This window comes from Balaenoptera ricei, chromosome 1 (assembly GCF_028023285.1).
Source record: "Balaenoptera ricei isolate mBalRic1 chromosome 1, mBalRic1.hap2, whole genome shotgun sequence".
In the NCBI taxonomy this organism is placed as follows: domain Eukaryota; kingdom Metazoa; phylum Chordata; class Mammalia; order Artiodactyla; family Balaenopteridae; genus Balaenoptera; species Balaenoptera ricei.
Window position 1 is genome coordinate 80042602 of NC_082639.1, and position 17142 is coordinate 80059743.

The following is a 17142-nucleotide window of genomic DNA, read 5'->3' on the forward strand; positions in this document are numbered from 1 at the left end:
TCTAATATATTCTAAAGAAGCATAGTGGAAAATACTACTTTTGAAGAAGTTAACTTTTTTGTCTTGATGCTATTAAATAAATCAATGCTTTTAACAAGATTTTTTAAAAAAGAAAAAGAAGCTCAAATACAAAAGAGGCTCAAACATCTTAGGCAATAATAAAGGAATTATAAAAGAAAATTCAGCAATACTGAATACTGAATTAGCGCATGTTTTAACATGAAACTCTATCATGTAACTTAAGACAATATTTTATAATTTTCTTCCAGTGGAAGCCAAATGAAAATATATCATTAACTTTCTAGTTGCCAAATAAAAGACAAACTTTGCTCCCTAAGAAATTTTTAAAATTTTGTAACCCAAATATCTTTATTATGAAAAATGTTCTCTGTTTAATTTACTTTTCAGGAATCCCTCTAGCTTACTGTTTCCAATTTGAATTATTGTATTTTGATGATTTAATTCTTTTTATATCCAGAAGGAGAAATATTGTTTTAAAAATAGTTTAACATAAAAAATGTAATCTAGGTTTGCTTATGAAATCTGTGGTCAAACTACCTACTTATATTCCTACATCTTGATAGTTGGCTGAATTAAATCAAAGAACTATAAACATTAGAGTTGAAAGGGGCTCTAGTGATTACTAGTTTTCCCACCAGGAATCTTTTTTTTCCCCTTAATTTCTGAACTCTACTTGCTATGTAGTAGTATGACTTCCAATGAAAAAAATATATTCTATTTAAATATAGAATATATTTATATCAATGAAACTTATTCAGTAAGAGAATACTGGTATACACAGACTTGATATATTTTCAGTCAAAAGTTAAGAAATTTGATGTTTTAGTTAGACTCACCATTATAGAGAAGCAAACAGTTTCTATGAGGCCTTTGGAAAAATGAGAATAACTTACAAGTACTTTTCCCTTATCTAGTAACCCAGGGATCAGGAGACCATTGGTTGCGAATGATCCATTTCGTCCAATTTCCTAATTTTACATATAAAGTACGTGAATAAAGTAACCTGCTAAGTATAAACAACATAAATCAAATGAAACACAACTTCAAGTGGACCATTTCCACCAGTGATAAAAATAAGAAATGTTTCACACTATAGACATTATAATTTTCTTTAAGTCTTTTTTTATTTAGAGATTTTTCTGGTAAGGAGATATACCATAGGAAAGCAATTTCACTGGCAGTGAGGTATGTATATACTCTACCAAAATACTCCTTATTTTAACTGCTTTTAACTTTATTTACATACGAAGAAAAGTATCAATGCATATCCTTGTTTCAACTATAGTATTAGCCATACTACATGAAATAAAATGAAATGGTGCTTGCATACAAAAACTGTTGTTTGTAAAGGAATCTAATTTCAGATTAAAAGCATTAATTTGCTTTTGGAAAGCGTTTAAAAGGAGAATCACAATTGATCATGACCAAGACATCTGCACCATATTTTCCATTCCTCACAGCACATTTATTTCAGTAATTCCATTATGTCGGTTCTTAGCATCAGCATAGTGTTACATGATTTTCGTACATATAATCACATCCAAAACGAGTTCTAAAATTTAAATTGTAAACATTCTCATCATATGTAGAAATATTTCAATTGGTGTATTAAGTTTTGCTAACTGATCAAATTTGGAGGAGAATATAAATGAGAAAGCCTATTCTAAACTGTGTAGTGAGCATTGTTTATTAATTACATTTCTACAATGTTAAATAAAGTAAGAGGCAAACCTGTCCTGTAAGCATGTCAAATTTTAGGTAAAACATTAAAAAGAAACAAATCTGTTAACAAAAGGATGTCTTGCAATAAAGAACATTAGATTTTTAAAATCTATTATGATACAAAAATGTAAAGGGTAAATAGCATCTTTGTTGACAAAGTAGGAGGTAGCATGGATGCACCACTTTATTGTCTGAGAAATGCAACTGGAGTAAAGAATATTTCCTTACCACGAATAATTTCCAGGACTATGTACATATTTCTTTTAGAAATACTTGTTTAAACAAATCTCCCTCCACTTTTTAGTATAAAAAAAACCGTTCCATGTGATTTTAAAAAAACACTTACACATCTAGATAGAATAGTACTCTGCCCTATTTGAGTGAACAGTCTCAAACTATGAAGTACATGATATTTAATGCCCTAAGTTGAGTAAATTTAGTTAGCGGTTCCTGGTATTATACAAAACACTAAATATATACAAACAAAATATAATATCTTAATTTTCAATGCAAGTCTTGTGGGGAATAAACAGAACCTTGATTCTGGTAACACTGCAGAAAACATAATTTTCCAATAAGTCTGTCTAAGTATCCATGTGCAACAGTTTATTAATGACTGCTTACGTGTACTGATCTATCATTGAGTGAACACAGTTAACTGACAAGACGTAGTAAACCTCAGAAACACATCTCCCATCCTATACAAAATATAGAGACTACTTACTGTTTGAAGCACTCAATTTGCTCTGATGTCACTGTCATTCACTTTTCCCCATTTTCCTGCTTTAGTATTTATAAACGGATAATTTAATGTGGCTTTAAAAAAAAGACAAAGAATTTCAAATTTACATCCAATTCAAATCTGCTATTTAAAAGGTTTTCTTGTTCTATGAAGCTGCTTCTGCCATTAGTAGAGAAAATGAAGTTTCTGTAATGGAGGCAGGCTTTTTGAGTAGTGATGTGACTTCCACCATGCCAGCTCCAGTCCGTGGAAGATTAGCGTTTACAATGTGTCGTTGTAAGTGCTTAATCCAGTCTTCCTGAACAGACAATGGTCCACGAAAGACTAGGCCACAAAACCTAGAGAAGAAGTTGATAACAGTTCTCTTAACATGACCAATTCCCTTTACTTGAAACCAATTCCCACAAAATCCATAAACACAGGAGCAAACTTTACTCTATAATGGAGATAGTACTTGACAATAGTTTCTAAACACCTATAAAGTCAAAATGATTTAATACAATATCAAAACTGCCAATTCATAATAACTCCACTAATATTTGTAGAGATGGGAACATTACTATTAGGTTAAAATTAATTAAAAGGTCTTAATATCTACACATCTTAATATATTTAAAACAACTCTTAATTCCAAAATGCACTATTCTTTTCAAAAGACCACTCCCCAATTCAGAATTCCTTAAACTGCATGAAGATGAGTATGGAAGGTATGAATGAGTTTGTATAGCTACACTTAGAAGTATGAGTGGAGAGAAAATATATTCCCAATAAGCAGGAACTCAAGACAATTAAAAAAATATCAGATTAAACCAAACAAACCACACAAATAAAACACAACAAAAACAAAAGCACTTTTACAAATCACAGTATCTTAGCTAATGTAAAAACCTTGATTCATTAGTTGTTGAAGTATAGCATATTATGAGCCATATAAGATTTTAAGTTTGTCTCCAAAAGTTCATTTGTTACTTGATTTTTGAGAATGCACCTTCTGCCACAAACTAAAAATCCCGAATAAAATAGCTAATATGTCTCAAAGCAAAATCTGAAGAAACTGAGCAGATTTGGCAATATAGGCATATACCTGCATCGGAGAATGTAAACCTCGTCAGCACCATGAGGTAATGTTAGCATTTTCTTCTTGCTTCCGGATCTTGACCTTGATTTCTTTTGTTTACAATCTAAAGCTAAAAAAGGGAAGAAAAAGACTTAACATTTCTTATATATTCCAAGTATATATACATACTATACTTCTAGGGAGGTCAGACCGTCTAAATCAAGTTAGAAAAAGTCTGTATTCATTTGTATTCCCTAAAGCATGCACTAACTTGCAGCTGGTTCTCTAACAGCAGTAATATTATCAGCATACACTCTTCCTGTACTCCTTTTTCAAATAATGCTTTACCATATCAAACTAGAACTGAGAAAATGTAACTAAAATAACTTGAAATTACTAAATTGGTCAATTATTACAGCAATGTAATCTTTCCTCTTATGATTATATATATACATTAACATCTGGTTAAATCTTATTTCCAGGAAAACTATAACCTTTTATGTGAGATCATTAAGTATGCATTTGATTACTTCTCCATTAATCAGATCTCACATGCTTTGAAAACAGTAAAAAGTTCAATGAAGAATCAATTTTATATACCAATTCACTTTGAATTTTATAATAATAAATAGCTCTTAAAATTATATGCTAGCCCTACATTTGAAAGGGCAAACAATGCTCAACTTTCATTTTTAAACTCAATCTGTATTGCATACACAAACACATGTTTTATTTTACTAGAAAACAAATGCAGATCCAGATTCCCTCACATAAGTTCATAAATGGACCAGAAGTTAAATGCTATTTGTTACGTTTTTTTTATTTTATATTTTCTCCTATAGCTTATTTTAAAAATGTGATTAAAAAGGGGAAAAAAAGATTTTTATGTTAAAGTGGATCAAAATTCTAGTGCTAACTGTTCTTGAAATTTTTCTGTTACTTGACTTTTCCTTCAATCATTTATTACAAAAAAAAATCTAATTTAACAAAGAAAAAAGGTATTTTTTATAGGTAGGAATAGACAGGACATAACATTTTATTCTTTGAATAAAACTACGCCATTCCTTTAGACAAAGGGATGATAGTATTCCAGGGTGCTGCTGGTCAATTAGCAGGAAGAGATGGTAAGAATTTATCTCTAGGGATCCAAGGGGGAGGGAAACAAATGTGACAGAAGAGTTGTCCAAATGGCTTTTCTTCTGTTAACCCGTCACATGAAATCCCCTGGAAAAATTCTAGGTAAGAGAGAATAGGAACTAGCTACTCAATGATTGTGTGAAATGAATTGTTTGAAGTCTGGGTTCCAAAAGAATAGATGCTACTATTATAAAACCAATAAACATAGTTTCTTACAGTAGTCAAGTGGCAATGCTAACAGAAATGTCATATAGAAAATTAAAAACCATGAGAAGCCTAAATCTCATTCAAGCCACTGTTTTTCCCTTCCTGTCACCTGCCTCTTTAAAAGTAAAATCTAGGTCTTACAGTCTTTCTCTGTTTATCCTCAGAAGAAGAATCTAATAAGTAAAGAACTATATAGGAAGTCAAGTTAAGTATTAAAGAATGGCTACTTCAAAGTTAAACACCAAAATCTGGAACAGAAAAATCTTACAAGGTTCTCATTAGTTAGCTCATTCAAGAGTCTGGCACATAGTAGGAACTCAACAAATACTTCTGGAGTGAAAAATAAAGAAAAACCCAGCAATTTAACCTTTGACATTTAGACAGCATATGAACAGAAATCTGTTCTACCGCTATGTAATATACACTATAGTTCCTGTAGAACACTTCTGTATCATTTGTTTAAATGAATATGTTGCTAGCAGTCACACTTAAATTCTTCACTTGGCCAGTCTAGCTTCTGTGTAGAAACTAGGTTCTTCATAACCAGTAGGAAGAACGAGGTAACGCATACTCTGTACTCAGCACTTTCTTTTTCCTAGTTGCTTTGGTGAGCAATTTGAATTTAGGTGAATTTTAAAGAAATTCATATACTAGAAGTAAAGAGTTTAAGGAACTCAAAGGGCTATGTGCTACTAGATGTCAGCTACTCTTTCCCTATCTATAAGGTAAACTACACACAATCCCTGTCTCTGTTACGTGGAACAGAGCAAGCATTTGGTACATCATGAGATTACAGATAGAATCTTACTTTGATGAGCTTGCTGGTTGTCAAAATTGCCACACTGTATTCAAATTTCCTTTTAAAATGTAAATAAATTACTGTAGGATACAAATAAAATACATTGTAACGATCCTTTAAATATTTGTTCACAGAATGCTAATGTTAGGTGTGTAAAGCAAATTGAGGGAGGACAGAGGGTGATGGGGAAGCATGCAAAAGAATGTTTTATCAGTTACAAAGCATTTAAGTTACATTTAGATGCTGTGATACTTTAAAAAATGGAACTGGAAATGTTTACTCAGAGGTATAGAAATGTTTTTGACTTTAATAGAGGGAAAAAATTTTTTTCTGACTTTTGATGCTATAAAACTCTAGAAACTCTGAAGTTTATGGCTGTTTTTATGAATGATCAGATCTAAATTTTAAGTGAGAATACCATAGTTTTTGTAGTAATTAATATTTGAAGGTATTATGACTTTGGAAAGTAGGACAACTCCGTCAGCATATGATTGAGAATCTCCAATATCCAGAGTTCCACGTAAGTTTAGGGAATCACATGAACTGGGAATCCTTGGATACTTGTCCATAAAGTTAAGATATTAAAAACCAGGGACCTCTGGTAATTACACATAAGTATCTCTGTGTCTTAATATCTCCATCATCACTTTAAAATTTCTTATCCCCTGAAATGTCATTTATTTTAGGAAGTAAAATATGAATACATTTGACAGGAATAATTTTTTCTAATATCAACATCCAACCATCATCCCTACAATACTGCCCAAAATTTTAGAAAAATCTGTAAAAAAAAAAAAAAAAAAAAAAAAAGAATATTTAACATATTATTAACATGCACACAAAGGGGACATCTATATGGTAATCTCTACATGAAAAAGATGATTTACACAAAATGTTCCACTAAATGAAAAAGATGATGTACAAACATGTCTATTATACAAATGTTCTCATTTAACAGATTTTATTGTCTCTAGAGGGAAAAGCAGTTTTATTCTGGACTGTACCAGGAATTGTTAGAACATTAAAGACAACATCACTAACACAGTCAGTTTTAGTATAATGCGGCTCATCAATATTTCTGACAAATAGCCTAAGGTTTATTGAAGTTGTTTATATGAATAATCTTTCAAATAGGTAACTTTATACAAAGTCTTTCTTTACAACAGAATTTTATTTGCACTTATTGGTACTGTCAAAAATCAAAACACACACATACCGTTTTTCTGTTCCAAAGTATTTTAAATCTAACATTGTTTCTATACTTGAAATTTACAAAAAATACTAGAATAGTTTTAGAAATTCTTAATTTTCTTCTCCTTGAGTATAAGTACTTCTTTAGAAATGAATAAGCCCAGTTACTCAAATTTTCCTATTTAGGGTGGCAGGAAATGTTTAAAGTGATCAATTTTAACCAGAAGACTATATAAAAAAAAACCCTCTGCAGTTATCTGATTTATAAAAGATCTACATTGCTACTGGTAGTAATATTTTACTTGTAAGAAGAATGAATTGAGCTGAGCTGTAAGGTCATATAAAAATTTTTTCAGAATACACCTTTCAGTAAAACAGCTGTTTTGATCAAATAGGAATGAGACAGAAATACAGCAGACTTATGAGCCCTCAAAAAGAACATCATACTGCTATGCTACAAAATACAACAACAACAACAAAACAACAATTGTGCCTAAAGAACTAAACTGGATCAGCAAAAAGCAATCAATAAATAATAAGACAGATACAAACTCAAATCTGCTTTCTGAGACATTAGTTTTATACATAGAAGAAAAGTAATTTACTTTGGGCTCTAACATAAGTCCTTTTGCCACTTGCACCTTTCTGCCCATTATATACAATAACTGCTTCAATGAATTTCATTTTCTTTTTAATTCACTACACAAATGACCTCAAAGAATGGAGATTTATTTCTTAAAAACATCTGAAGCCTCTATGGTAAAGAACTAACATCATAACTAAATTAACATTCACCACCAAAATATTGTTATTTGCAATCACCCTTCCCTGCCCGTTTAGTCAAAAGCCCTATTTCATCTGTTTTGTTCCTAACTGGTTGTTGGCATATTTAGGGTAAAGTCAAACTTAATATAATGGCCAGATTATACACATCCAAAGTAAGAGGCATGCTATAGCCCTACTAGAGGGAAGAAAATTTCTTCTCCATCTAGTTGGCCTGTATAAGGTGGGCATGCAATTGTAGCTATGAGCTCATTCAGGAAAACAGTAGCGATAAAAATGACATAAACAGATAAGCCAACATTCCTACCACCATTAACAAGCTGGTGATGGAGACGGTGGTCCCAGTGGCGAGGTAGGAAGAGGATGCATGTGTCCCAAGGGGTGCAGAAGTATGAGATGGATAAACAAACTCAATTCTAGTTGCTGCCATTATCCTTCAAGGTTCATAAGCCGCAAGCATATAAAAGACTGCCAACGGCATTTTCTTTCCCTCAGCCCCAACTAAGGGGGTGAGGAGAAACATGTTAGCTTGTATAAAATAGGGATGTGGGTTTGGGGAAGCCATTTGTTGAGAAGCTAAATTCTTTGTTCTTCAGTGTATACTTTCCTCTTTGCAAAAAGCGCCTGCAAGACAGACTTCGTGAGTGTTCGATCTGTGCGGTCTTACAGCATCCCATACTCTGTCTAATGCTCTGCTGCTGCAGTCTTGATATTCCTAATAATTTTTGAACATGAGGCGCTGTATTTTCATTTTGCACTGGATCCTGCAAATTATGTAGCCAGCTCTGGGTCCTGAGTAACAACTACCCTAAATGAGAAAGGCTGCCCTCAGTTCCACCTCTTAATCTCTTGGCCCATAAAAAAAAATACCTATTAAGAGAAAAATTGTTAAATCCCACTCTCTATATAGCCCATTAAAAATGGAAAGGACGTCCCTACTCCCAACACCAGCTCTTCATTCCTACCTACACTGCCATAATCAAACCAGTCATTTTTCCCAAGATGGACACATAAAGCAGTTTAAGTAGTTTATTGTTATGAAAGCAATGTTCCCCTTCCAATCAGAATTAAACATATAGATACACAACTAACAACCTCAGAAGCATATTTTCACCATCATTTTCCCTTGATATTTTCACTCTAAAATTCGATTTTTTTTTAGTACCCTGTTACTTTCATTATTTTTGGAGTTTCCATTCTCAATAACTAAAAACAGTAACTAACCTAGAATCACAGGGCAATTATGGCAAAGTTAATTAGGTATAGCATGATTTAACATTCTACCTGGAACAGGATGAAGTGAAAAATATTTGAAAAGCAGATTTCCTTTGCTGTAAGTATTAAGTTGATGGCTTAATATTAGTCTAGAGGAGTCAGGTAGCTTGAGTTTGCCCTACAAAGTAGGAGGTTGTATTAAGGGTAGCAACAGCTTTATGTGCTTGGTTCAGAGAAAGTTATCTACTTGGGACAAGAAAAAGTACATATCGATACATTCAATGTCTAGAAGCCTCTGCTATTTCAAAGTAGAGGGAATGATTAGTAAAATGATACTTTGAGCATTATCAATGTGAAGGGAAAAGCTAAACATAAATATGAAACTTTATCACACATTTTTATAAACAGAAATTGGAGGCAGACTAGTTTTTTTAGGTTGCAAAAAGCTAAAAACTAACAATCCCCCAGGTACAAGTTGTTTATTGTTCAATTAAGAGTTAACAGGTACCTGTGGTATCAGGTGAGAAAAAAAAAAACTTAAAATTTCTCCTTAAGGTAGGTTGGATTTGCATGTTGTTTTACTAAACACAATAGGCATTTAATATCAACCACTTTTCTAAGATGAAGACATATCTAAAATTGGAATAAACATTAAAATACATAATGGCAAATCTGCTCTAAATCACATTTGTTTAGAATCACCTGAATATAGTCACACTCCCTGCCCTCTAAAAGTGTCAGTATTTCCAAATTACCACTTCATATTTAGTAGAAGTAAATGATTGTTCCTATACAAAATTAGTTAAGTAAGGAAATGACCTTACCTAAACATTTGTTAAATTATCTTTAATATAATCATGTTCAACTTAAATTAGATAGAGTTCATAATAATCATAAGAGTAAATCTAAATATCACAAATCTATAATCCCAATAGATCTGATTTGGCTTTTTATAATTCTGAAGTATTTTTTTACATTCCAGCCAAAATCCGAACTATTAACAAACACGGTGTTGACTAGGTAATTTCTGGTTTAGCTAACTTCCAGCTAAGGCCACAATTAAATATATACTTTAAACACTGGGACAGCAAGAATTAACCTTATTCCTCAAACTCCAGACACAACAAAAAAACAGTAAATCCTACTTTTCCACTTCTTACTTAAGTGAGGGACCACCAGTCTCCAGCAAGCCATCCTCTTGCCCTAACCTCCAAAAGAGAAAATCTGTGTATTATTTTATTATTTCCATAAAGTCACTTGAAGTAGATCTGCCTACAGTTTAGGTCTGGCCAGGAACATACTTTTTTATTGTAAAATCTACTAAATTTTAATCCAGATTATAAACAGCATTCAAGAGATTCATGTCAGAACATAAATCATAACAAACACAACACTACAACTAAGGATGTAAAGATATTAGACAAGTTAAAAAAATTCAAACATAAATATCCAGATTAAGTCAATTGTTAAAAAAACAAAACAAAACTTGAAAATTGGTAAGTAACAGAACCAACAGGAACGCTAGCGGACTAGTTAAGACTTTTATGAAAAACAAAATATTGGTCAAAAAAGATTATCAAATAGAATTCCTAAGTTGTATAACCGATGACCAGCAAAAGCAGGCATCATAAAATGTAAATATTTTATGCTACAATAGTACAAAACTCTTAGGCTCCATTCTCCCAAAAACAAACTTACTGATTGAGTAAGTGTGATTGTTTGCTTTGTTAACAGTAGATACCTAGATGATGTTGTGTTGCTAGATAAATGACAGCCAGAGAAGTAATGAAGCCCACCGTTCTCTTACCAAACACCCCAGCAGCAGACTCATTAACTCTACTGGTACAACCATCTTTCCAATAACAAGGTTTAAAACTTTGACCCATCTCCATCTCTTTCCTCTTATTCTTCTACCTCTAACTAATCTGCCAAGTTCTGCTTACTTAACTTCCATAATATTATCCAGACATTTCTATTCCTCCTTTACATTCCTATTGCCACTGTCCTGGTTCAGGACTCCTAAAATGACCTCATCTACAATTTCTCCACTTCCCCATCAACTCCTTTAACTTCTATTTAAAAAACAGTTTTAAAAGCTTCACACAAATTCTTAAAAAAAAAAAAAAAACCTTTACTGGCTCCTCCCTACAAAGTTAATTCCAGCATCATGGATTAGCATTCTAGCATTCTATGTCCTTTACCTGTCCAACTCTATTCCCTTATCTCCTACTTCCTAGTGTTTTCAATAAACTTTCCACACAGTCCCAAGTTGCTCCTTCCCAGGCATGTTCCTTCCCCACCCCTGACCCCCAATCTCCATTTCAATTAACTATCTTTCAAGGTCCAAATCAGATTCTACTTCCAAAAACCTTGCTGGGCCCTGGTGTAGCTGAAAATACCTTCCTCTTCATCTGAACTTCCACGGTATTTCATGCACACTTATAATTTGGCACTTAAAATTTGTTTTGTATTAGTTATGCATATATGCGCTTCTACCATATTGTAAGTTCCAATTTATCTCTGTAATACTTAGCATAATACATAAACCACCAAGAAGCTGAAAAAAATGCTTGTTGAATTAGTGAATGAATCAGCCAATCGCTTTTCAGTATTGTGGGCAAATAGCCCAATTTTTGCTGGCATAATACAACAATTAGCATCCGTAAGCGTGACTTTAAATACTCAAATAATTAAATTATATTCAGTCTACTGTTTCTCAAGGCAAAACCAAGAATAACATTTTAGAAACACTACCATAAAAATGGTTAGGATGAAATCAACTTTGACACTAGTCTTCCATTACCCAGAAAATTTACTCAACTTGAACCATTCACTACCTTGCTAATCCTGAATAAATCACACATTACTGGGCAGATAAATACATACAGATAGACACTCTTAATGAAGAATAGTACCACATCAGTAAAAAAAAAAGAAGAATAGTACCACAGGATAAGTTATAGCCAAGAAACTACAGAAACCCATCTTTCAGTGTTATGAGAAATAGCTTTTTCAAATACAAATCTGAACACGTCATTTCTTTATTTTAAAAAATTCTTCGATGACTTCTTAAATTTTTTAGCAAGCACTCAAAGCATCAACCCCACCTTTCCGGCGTTACCATCTTCCCAAACACCTACAACTGATTCTCCCAACACCTTTTGAACTCCAAATTCCATCCCTTTATCCCACATTATGTTGTTCTCTACCTGGAATGTCCTACTTCATCTCTTCTTCTGTTTAAAACTACTCAACCTTCACGTTCAGGGTCTAGCTGAAACCTTACAAAGCTTTCTGCAACAGTACATTTGTCCTTGTCCTAACAGATCACCATCATTAAGTTTACGCAGCTGGAGTGCAGGGTCTTTATAGCCACAGAGCTAGCACAGTCCTGGTACAACAATAAACAGCTAAAACTTTTGTTGAATGAATGGAAATTTTATTTGACTACTGTTTTTATTTTTCCCTCCCACTTTAAACATTGTAAGAAACATATCAGCATGAGCTATCTTTTCTTTCTTTTTCTTTCTTTTTGAGGCCTACTTAACAAGTAGACAAACAGTAAAGGCAGCAGGAAAAAACAAACCCAACTTATTTCCCAGCTCCCCTCGAAAGGAGGCCTAGACAAAACAAACAACTTGAAATCCTAGAGCACATACAGTCAATATACTATTAATGTGTATAGTATCTTGCATAGTTCTCTAACTTTGATAGTTTTGTATGTATTGCCAATAATGCTTTCCTAAGTTCTTTAATACAGGGTCATATCTCATTATGTATCCCTCATACAGCCTAGTCTGGAGGAATTATCCAGGTATTTGGTTTAATTAGAAGCTGGTTTGCTCCATTAGAGTTTAATCATAATAAGATTGAAATTTTCTTATACTCTTTCAGGTTGAATGAATCACTATAAAAGGATGTGGTTTCTTGAAGATGCAATATTATAATATTTTAAAAGATACCACAGAAGATACTCATGAAAGGACAAGTAATACACCTTGAAAAGCTTTTGCAATACTATTTTTTTCTTTCCCTCACAGCAGAAAGAATTCCTACAGCACTTTCTACAATAAAAGAATTATTTTTCTAGTGGCTTTTATATACCCGCTCAGCACCTGGCACTGTGTTATATGTTCATTAGCACTTGTTGTTGCAGGCCCCTATGGCCAATTATACCATTAAAGCTGAAAACAGGCAAAAGATCCCATTAAGTAACACACAATCTACTATTCTGCTTAAAAGTGGATGGTATGAAAAATAAAACAATGACTTCACTAAAAAAGAATGTAGATATATTGCATTAGTGTTACTGACTGAAAGGATCTAGTATCAATTTCTTTACATTATTTTTTTCTCACTGGAAAACTCATTCTTTAATTATAATGACAAGTCTGTTGTTGTAGAACAGCAACCATCATGCTTTACTTCCAAAATATTATCATGGAAGTATTCTGAAGATAATTAAATGAAGCCCCTCCCACATATTTGCATATGTAAAAATATTTTGTCCTGAATTAATTTTAAGTAGCTAGAAATTTCCAATTTACTTTAAATACCAAAGGTGAGCAGTTGATTGAAAAATATGATCTATAGTTAAACATTTGAATACAATGAGTAAAGAAAATTCACTTGCTGCCACAGAAGGAGTGTTATGATTTCTAAACTATTACTATTGTTGATTCTACTCAGTATCAGTTTCTAAAAGAGACACTTAAGGGGAGTGTTTTCAATCTGTGGGTAGTGACTTCTTAGTGGGTAGTAAATCAATTTACTGGGTCATGACCACTATTATTTTTAATGAAAAAGAATAAAATAGAAAATATCAGAGTGCATCATACTCAATTCAGGTGAGTGAATGAGTGAACAAGTGAGTGTGTATATGTATGAATGTGAGTTTGTATACGAGGTCAAGATGTAAAATGGAATTCCAGTAAAAACCTTGAATACCACTGTTATTTTTTTTTCTTTTTAGGAGATGACAGATTGCTATGTTACCACAGAAAAGCACTGTGCAAACATGCATTCAACTTACTGATATATTTCCTTTCACAGCATTCTCTCTACTTGGACTTCAATTATTTCCCTTTCTTTACCTGTTAAAAATTCACTGCTACTCTGACTGCAAAATATTTTTTGTTGTTCCTGATTGCAGATTAAGTTGATAGAATACACTTTGCCTTGAATAATTTTAAATATTTAAAAATTTTAATAACCAGGGTGACCCTATAATTTATTGTGCAATCCAGGACACTCGTGAAAGAGGCACTATACTCCGTCACTCTATTAATAACTTAGTAAATATACTGTTTTCTTAATACTGCCAGTATGAAAAAGATATCATTTAATTAAAATATTATTAAACACAAAAAAGCCAGCAGTTAAAATAAAAAGTCCAAAAGCATTTAATATAAATTGTATGAAATTTCTAATTTTTAATGAAAATTAATAATGTTCTTATTAGACTGTATAAAGAATCAACCAGGAAAAAGAAATCTGTGTGGGCATGTAAGACAATCCAAAGAGAACAAAACCTGAAAAAGAAGTCTTCCAATAGTGCAGTCTATATTAACTGGAATAAATTCTTGAATAAGAAGTATGTCTTGAATTTGCAATGTAGGATATAAAGTAATCCCTTTGGAACTAGACACTTTAGATAAAAATCCACTGAAAAAAAAACCTCAGTAAAACAGCTTCATAAATGATTATCCACAACTGAAGGCACTTGGAAATTATTAAACAATTCATTTGAACCTGCCCGAAGGATGATAAACTAGGTCAGCGTTGGGCAAAATTTAAATCTGTGAAGTTTATTCTTTCTTGACAATTGAACTCTGTTCCAAGTATGGCTACCTCTTCCATGTCTTTAATTCTAAAACTTTCCTACTTTCTTCATTATTTCCTTTTAGTTAAGTTAGGATTTATATCTGTGACCATATAAATTAGTTTGATGTTACACAGTTCTGGCATTTTAAGCATCTTCTAATTCTTAAAAAAAAGAGAAAGATTTCTTAGGGCTCCAGAATCCCAGTTCTGTGTTCTTTACACTTCATTTTTATTTGGCATCTCCTCTTTCTTAGTTTTCCACCAGAGGAAGGCCCCATGGATGATAAACTTCAAGGGATATGTAATGCCTACATATATAAAACCTTTTATCTGTGGATGATAAATGCGTGTTTCTGGGATGGGGCCCATAGTTTTCGTAAAAGTCTCAAAAGGGTCAGTAACCCCCCCAAAGATTGAGAACCATCACATTAGAAGTATTTGAGTCATAAGTAAATAAATATTAGAGAAACAGAGGGGCATCCTTTTCATTCTGTTCAGGCTGGCTAGAATATTTCTCTTTCTCAAAAAGCCACCAGTTCCCAGAGACGAGGGCAGGAACTGGTGGTTTCTAAGAAGGCTTGGGAGTTTATTCCATCACAGGTAACCAAGCAGGCCTTTACCATTTCATCAAGGGATATCTAAGCTTTTTCTTCCAAAGTAGGCCACATAATTAACAATTCACATGAATCAAATCTGCTTGAACTAAGAGCACAGAGGCTTTAGATCTACTTATTTTCCCTTTATATTGTCTCAGTTTTGTGATATATTTAGATTAAGGTAAGTTTTTTAAAAAATGATTTTGTATTTTAGTCATCAAAACAGCATCTACATATTCTTGAAAACTAATGCCTTTTACTCATATGAATTGATGAATCCCTTATAAACCCAGTGGAAACCTCCTGGATAATAGGTTGGGACCATTGCTTTATACCAGTGAAACTGATATGGAAGAAGAGAATAGGCATCTGGAGTTTATAAATATAATACAGATTCTCCACTTGGATAACAAAAAACAATAAAGCTGATAAAAACTTCTTACTGCCATGAATAATCAGCAAAAATATCCTTTATGTAGCTCTACTGGTCAAGAAGATTTTGAAAACAAGGGGAAAAGTTTCAGAATTTCCAAGGGAGCATGTGATTTTTATGTTTCTTAAAAGTGAGTAAGGGCTGTGGAAAATACCACCCTAGACTTTCTTCAGCTTTTCATTTCCCTTCTTTTTGCCCTAGGACTGCCTAACACACACTTCATATTTCCTAACACTTCTGATATTTTGGTTAGTATTTAATAACATTTTAAACATAGCATCTCCTTTTCTGATGCCCATAAAAATGTATCCCCATTCATCTTATATTACTATTTCCCCAACTAATGAAACTTTTTAGATGATAAGGAGTTCATGAGAATGCACCCCTGGTCAATGGAGGGTCATTATCTGTTAGTTATAAGCAATTAATGCTATGTTTTGAAGGATTTTCATATGAGATAAAGGCATTTTTTTAATGGACTACAAAATCTGTACTGGAGAGAGCTATCTTATTGAATATTTATGTAATGTGCCCAAATGGTCAGAATGGAACATTTTCTAAGGTCCTCTGAAATCTAATACAGCCCTAACCATTTCTTGGGTCCCTGCCCTTTCTTTTTTTTTCTTTCTTTCTTTTTAATTTTTTTTGGCCGTGCCATACAGCTTGCGGGATCTCAGTTCCCCAACCAGGGATTGAACCTGGGCCACAGGAGTGAAAGCCTAGAATCCTAACCACCAGGCCACCAGGGAACTCTCCCCTCCTTGCTCTTTCAAATTAGACTCTTCACCACAATGATCCTCACCTTGAACCCAACTTCATCTTAGGATTTTCAATTGCTTTCATCCTGTATGTGGTAGGTAATAGTGACTAAAAACAAAGATCTAGGGGTAAGACAGCCCTGATTTGAATTTCAAGTTTGCTACTATTAACTGCATAAGTTTGGACAACTTGCTTAAGTTCTCTAAAGCTCTAGTTTCCTATAAAATGCAAAGAATTATATAGTACTTACAATTGAAATGGTGGTTGTGAAGATTAAGTGTTATGCATGTCAGCTGCATAGCATAGCGCCTGACGCATAGAAGTGTTCAATACAAGTTAGTGGTTATGGTAACAATAATGATGATTTCCGGTTTCTACAGTCTCTTATTTTCACTGCCTCCCTGCCTCTAATGTCTGCAATTACCTTCCAAGACTGATGAAGGCAGGAGTAACTGAAATGTCACAGTAGGAGGACTAATCCAGTAAAGTAAAACTCACTCTATTCCCCTCCTTTTAATATAAATGGTCAGCAGTCATCCTTGGTTATCGATATATAAAGTCAAAGGATACAGCAAAGAAGCAGAAGAAAGAAAGACACTAGTGTGAATACAAGTGTTTCTTTGGTGGCAAGAACGTATTGGATGTAAGCCATAGGAA

The 17142-nt window shown here is 33.1% G+C and overlaps 1 protein-coding gene across 15 annotated transcripts in view; it reads right to left on the bottom strand.

The window, feature by feature from the left end:
• Positions 1-1120: 1120 nt before the first annotated feature.
• The window catches only part of ZNF644 (zinc finger protein 644), a 124990-nt gene continuing 108968 nt past the window's right edge, over positions 1121-17142 (bottom strand). For all 15 annotated transcript variants that reach the window (XM_059926114.1, XM_059926131.1, XM_059926175.1 and 12 more), the window contains 2 exons: positions 3570-3672; positions 1121-2823 (listed from right to left, as the gene is read on the bottom strand). In XM_059926114.1, coding sequence (XP_059782097.1) covers positions 2631-2823; positions 3570-3672 — 296 coding nt within the window. In that variant the 3' untranslated portion in view covers positions 1121-2630. The remainder of the gene's footprint in view (positions 2824-3569; positions 3673-17142) is intronic.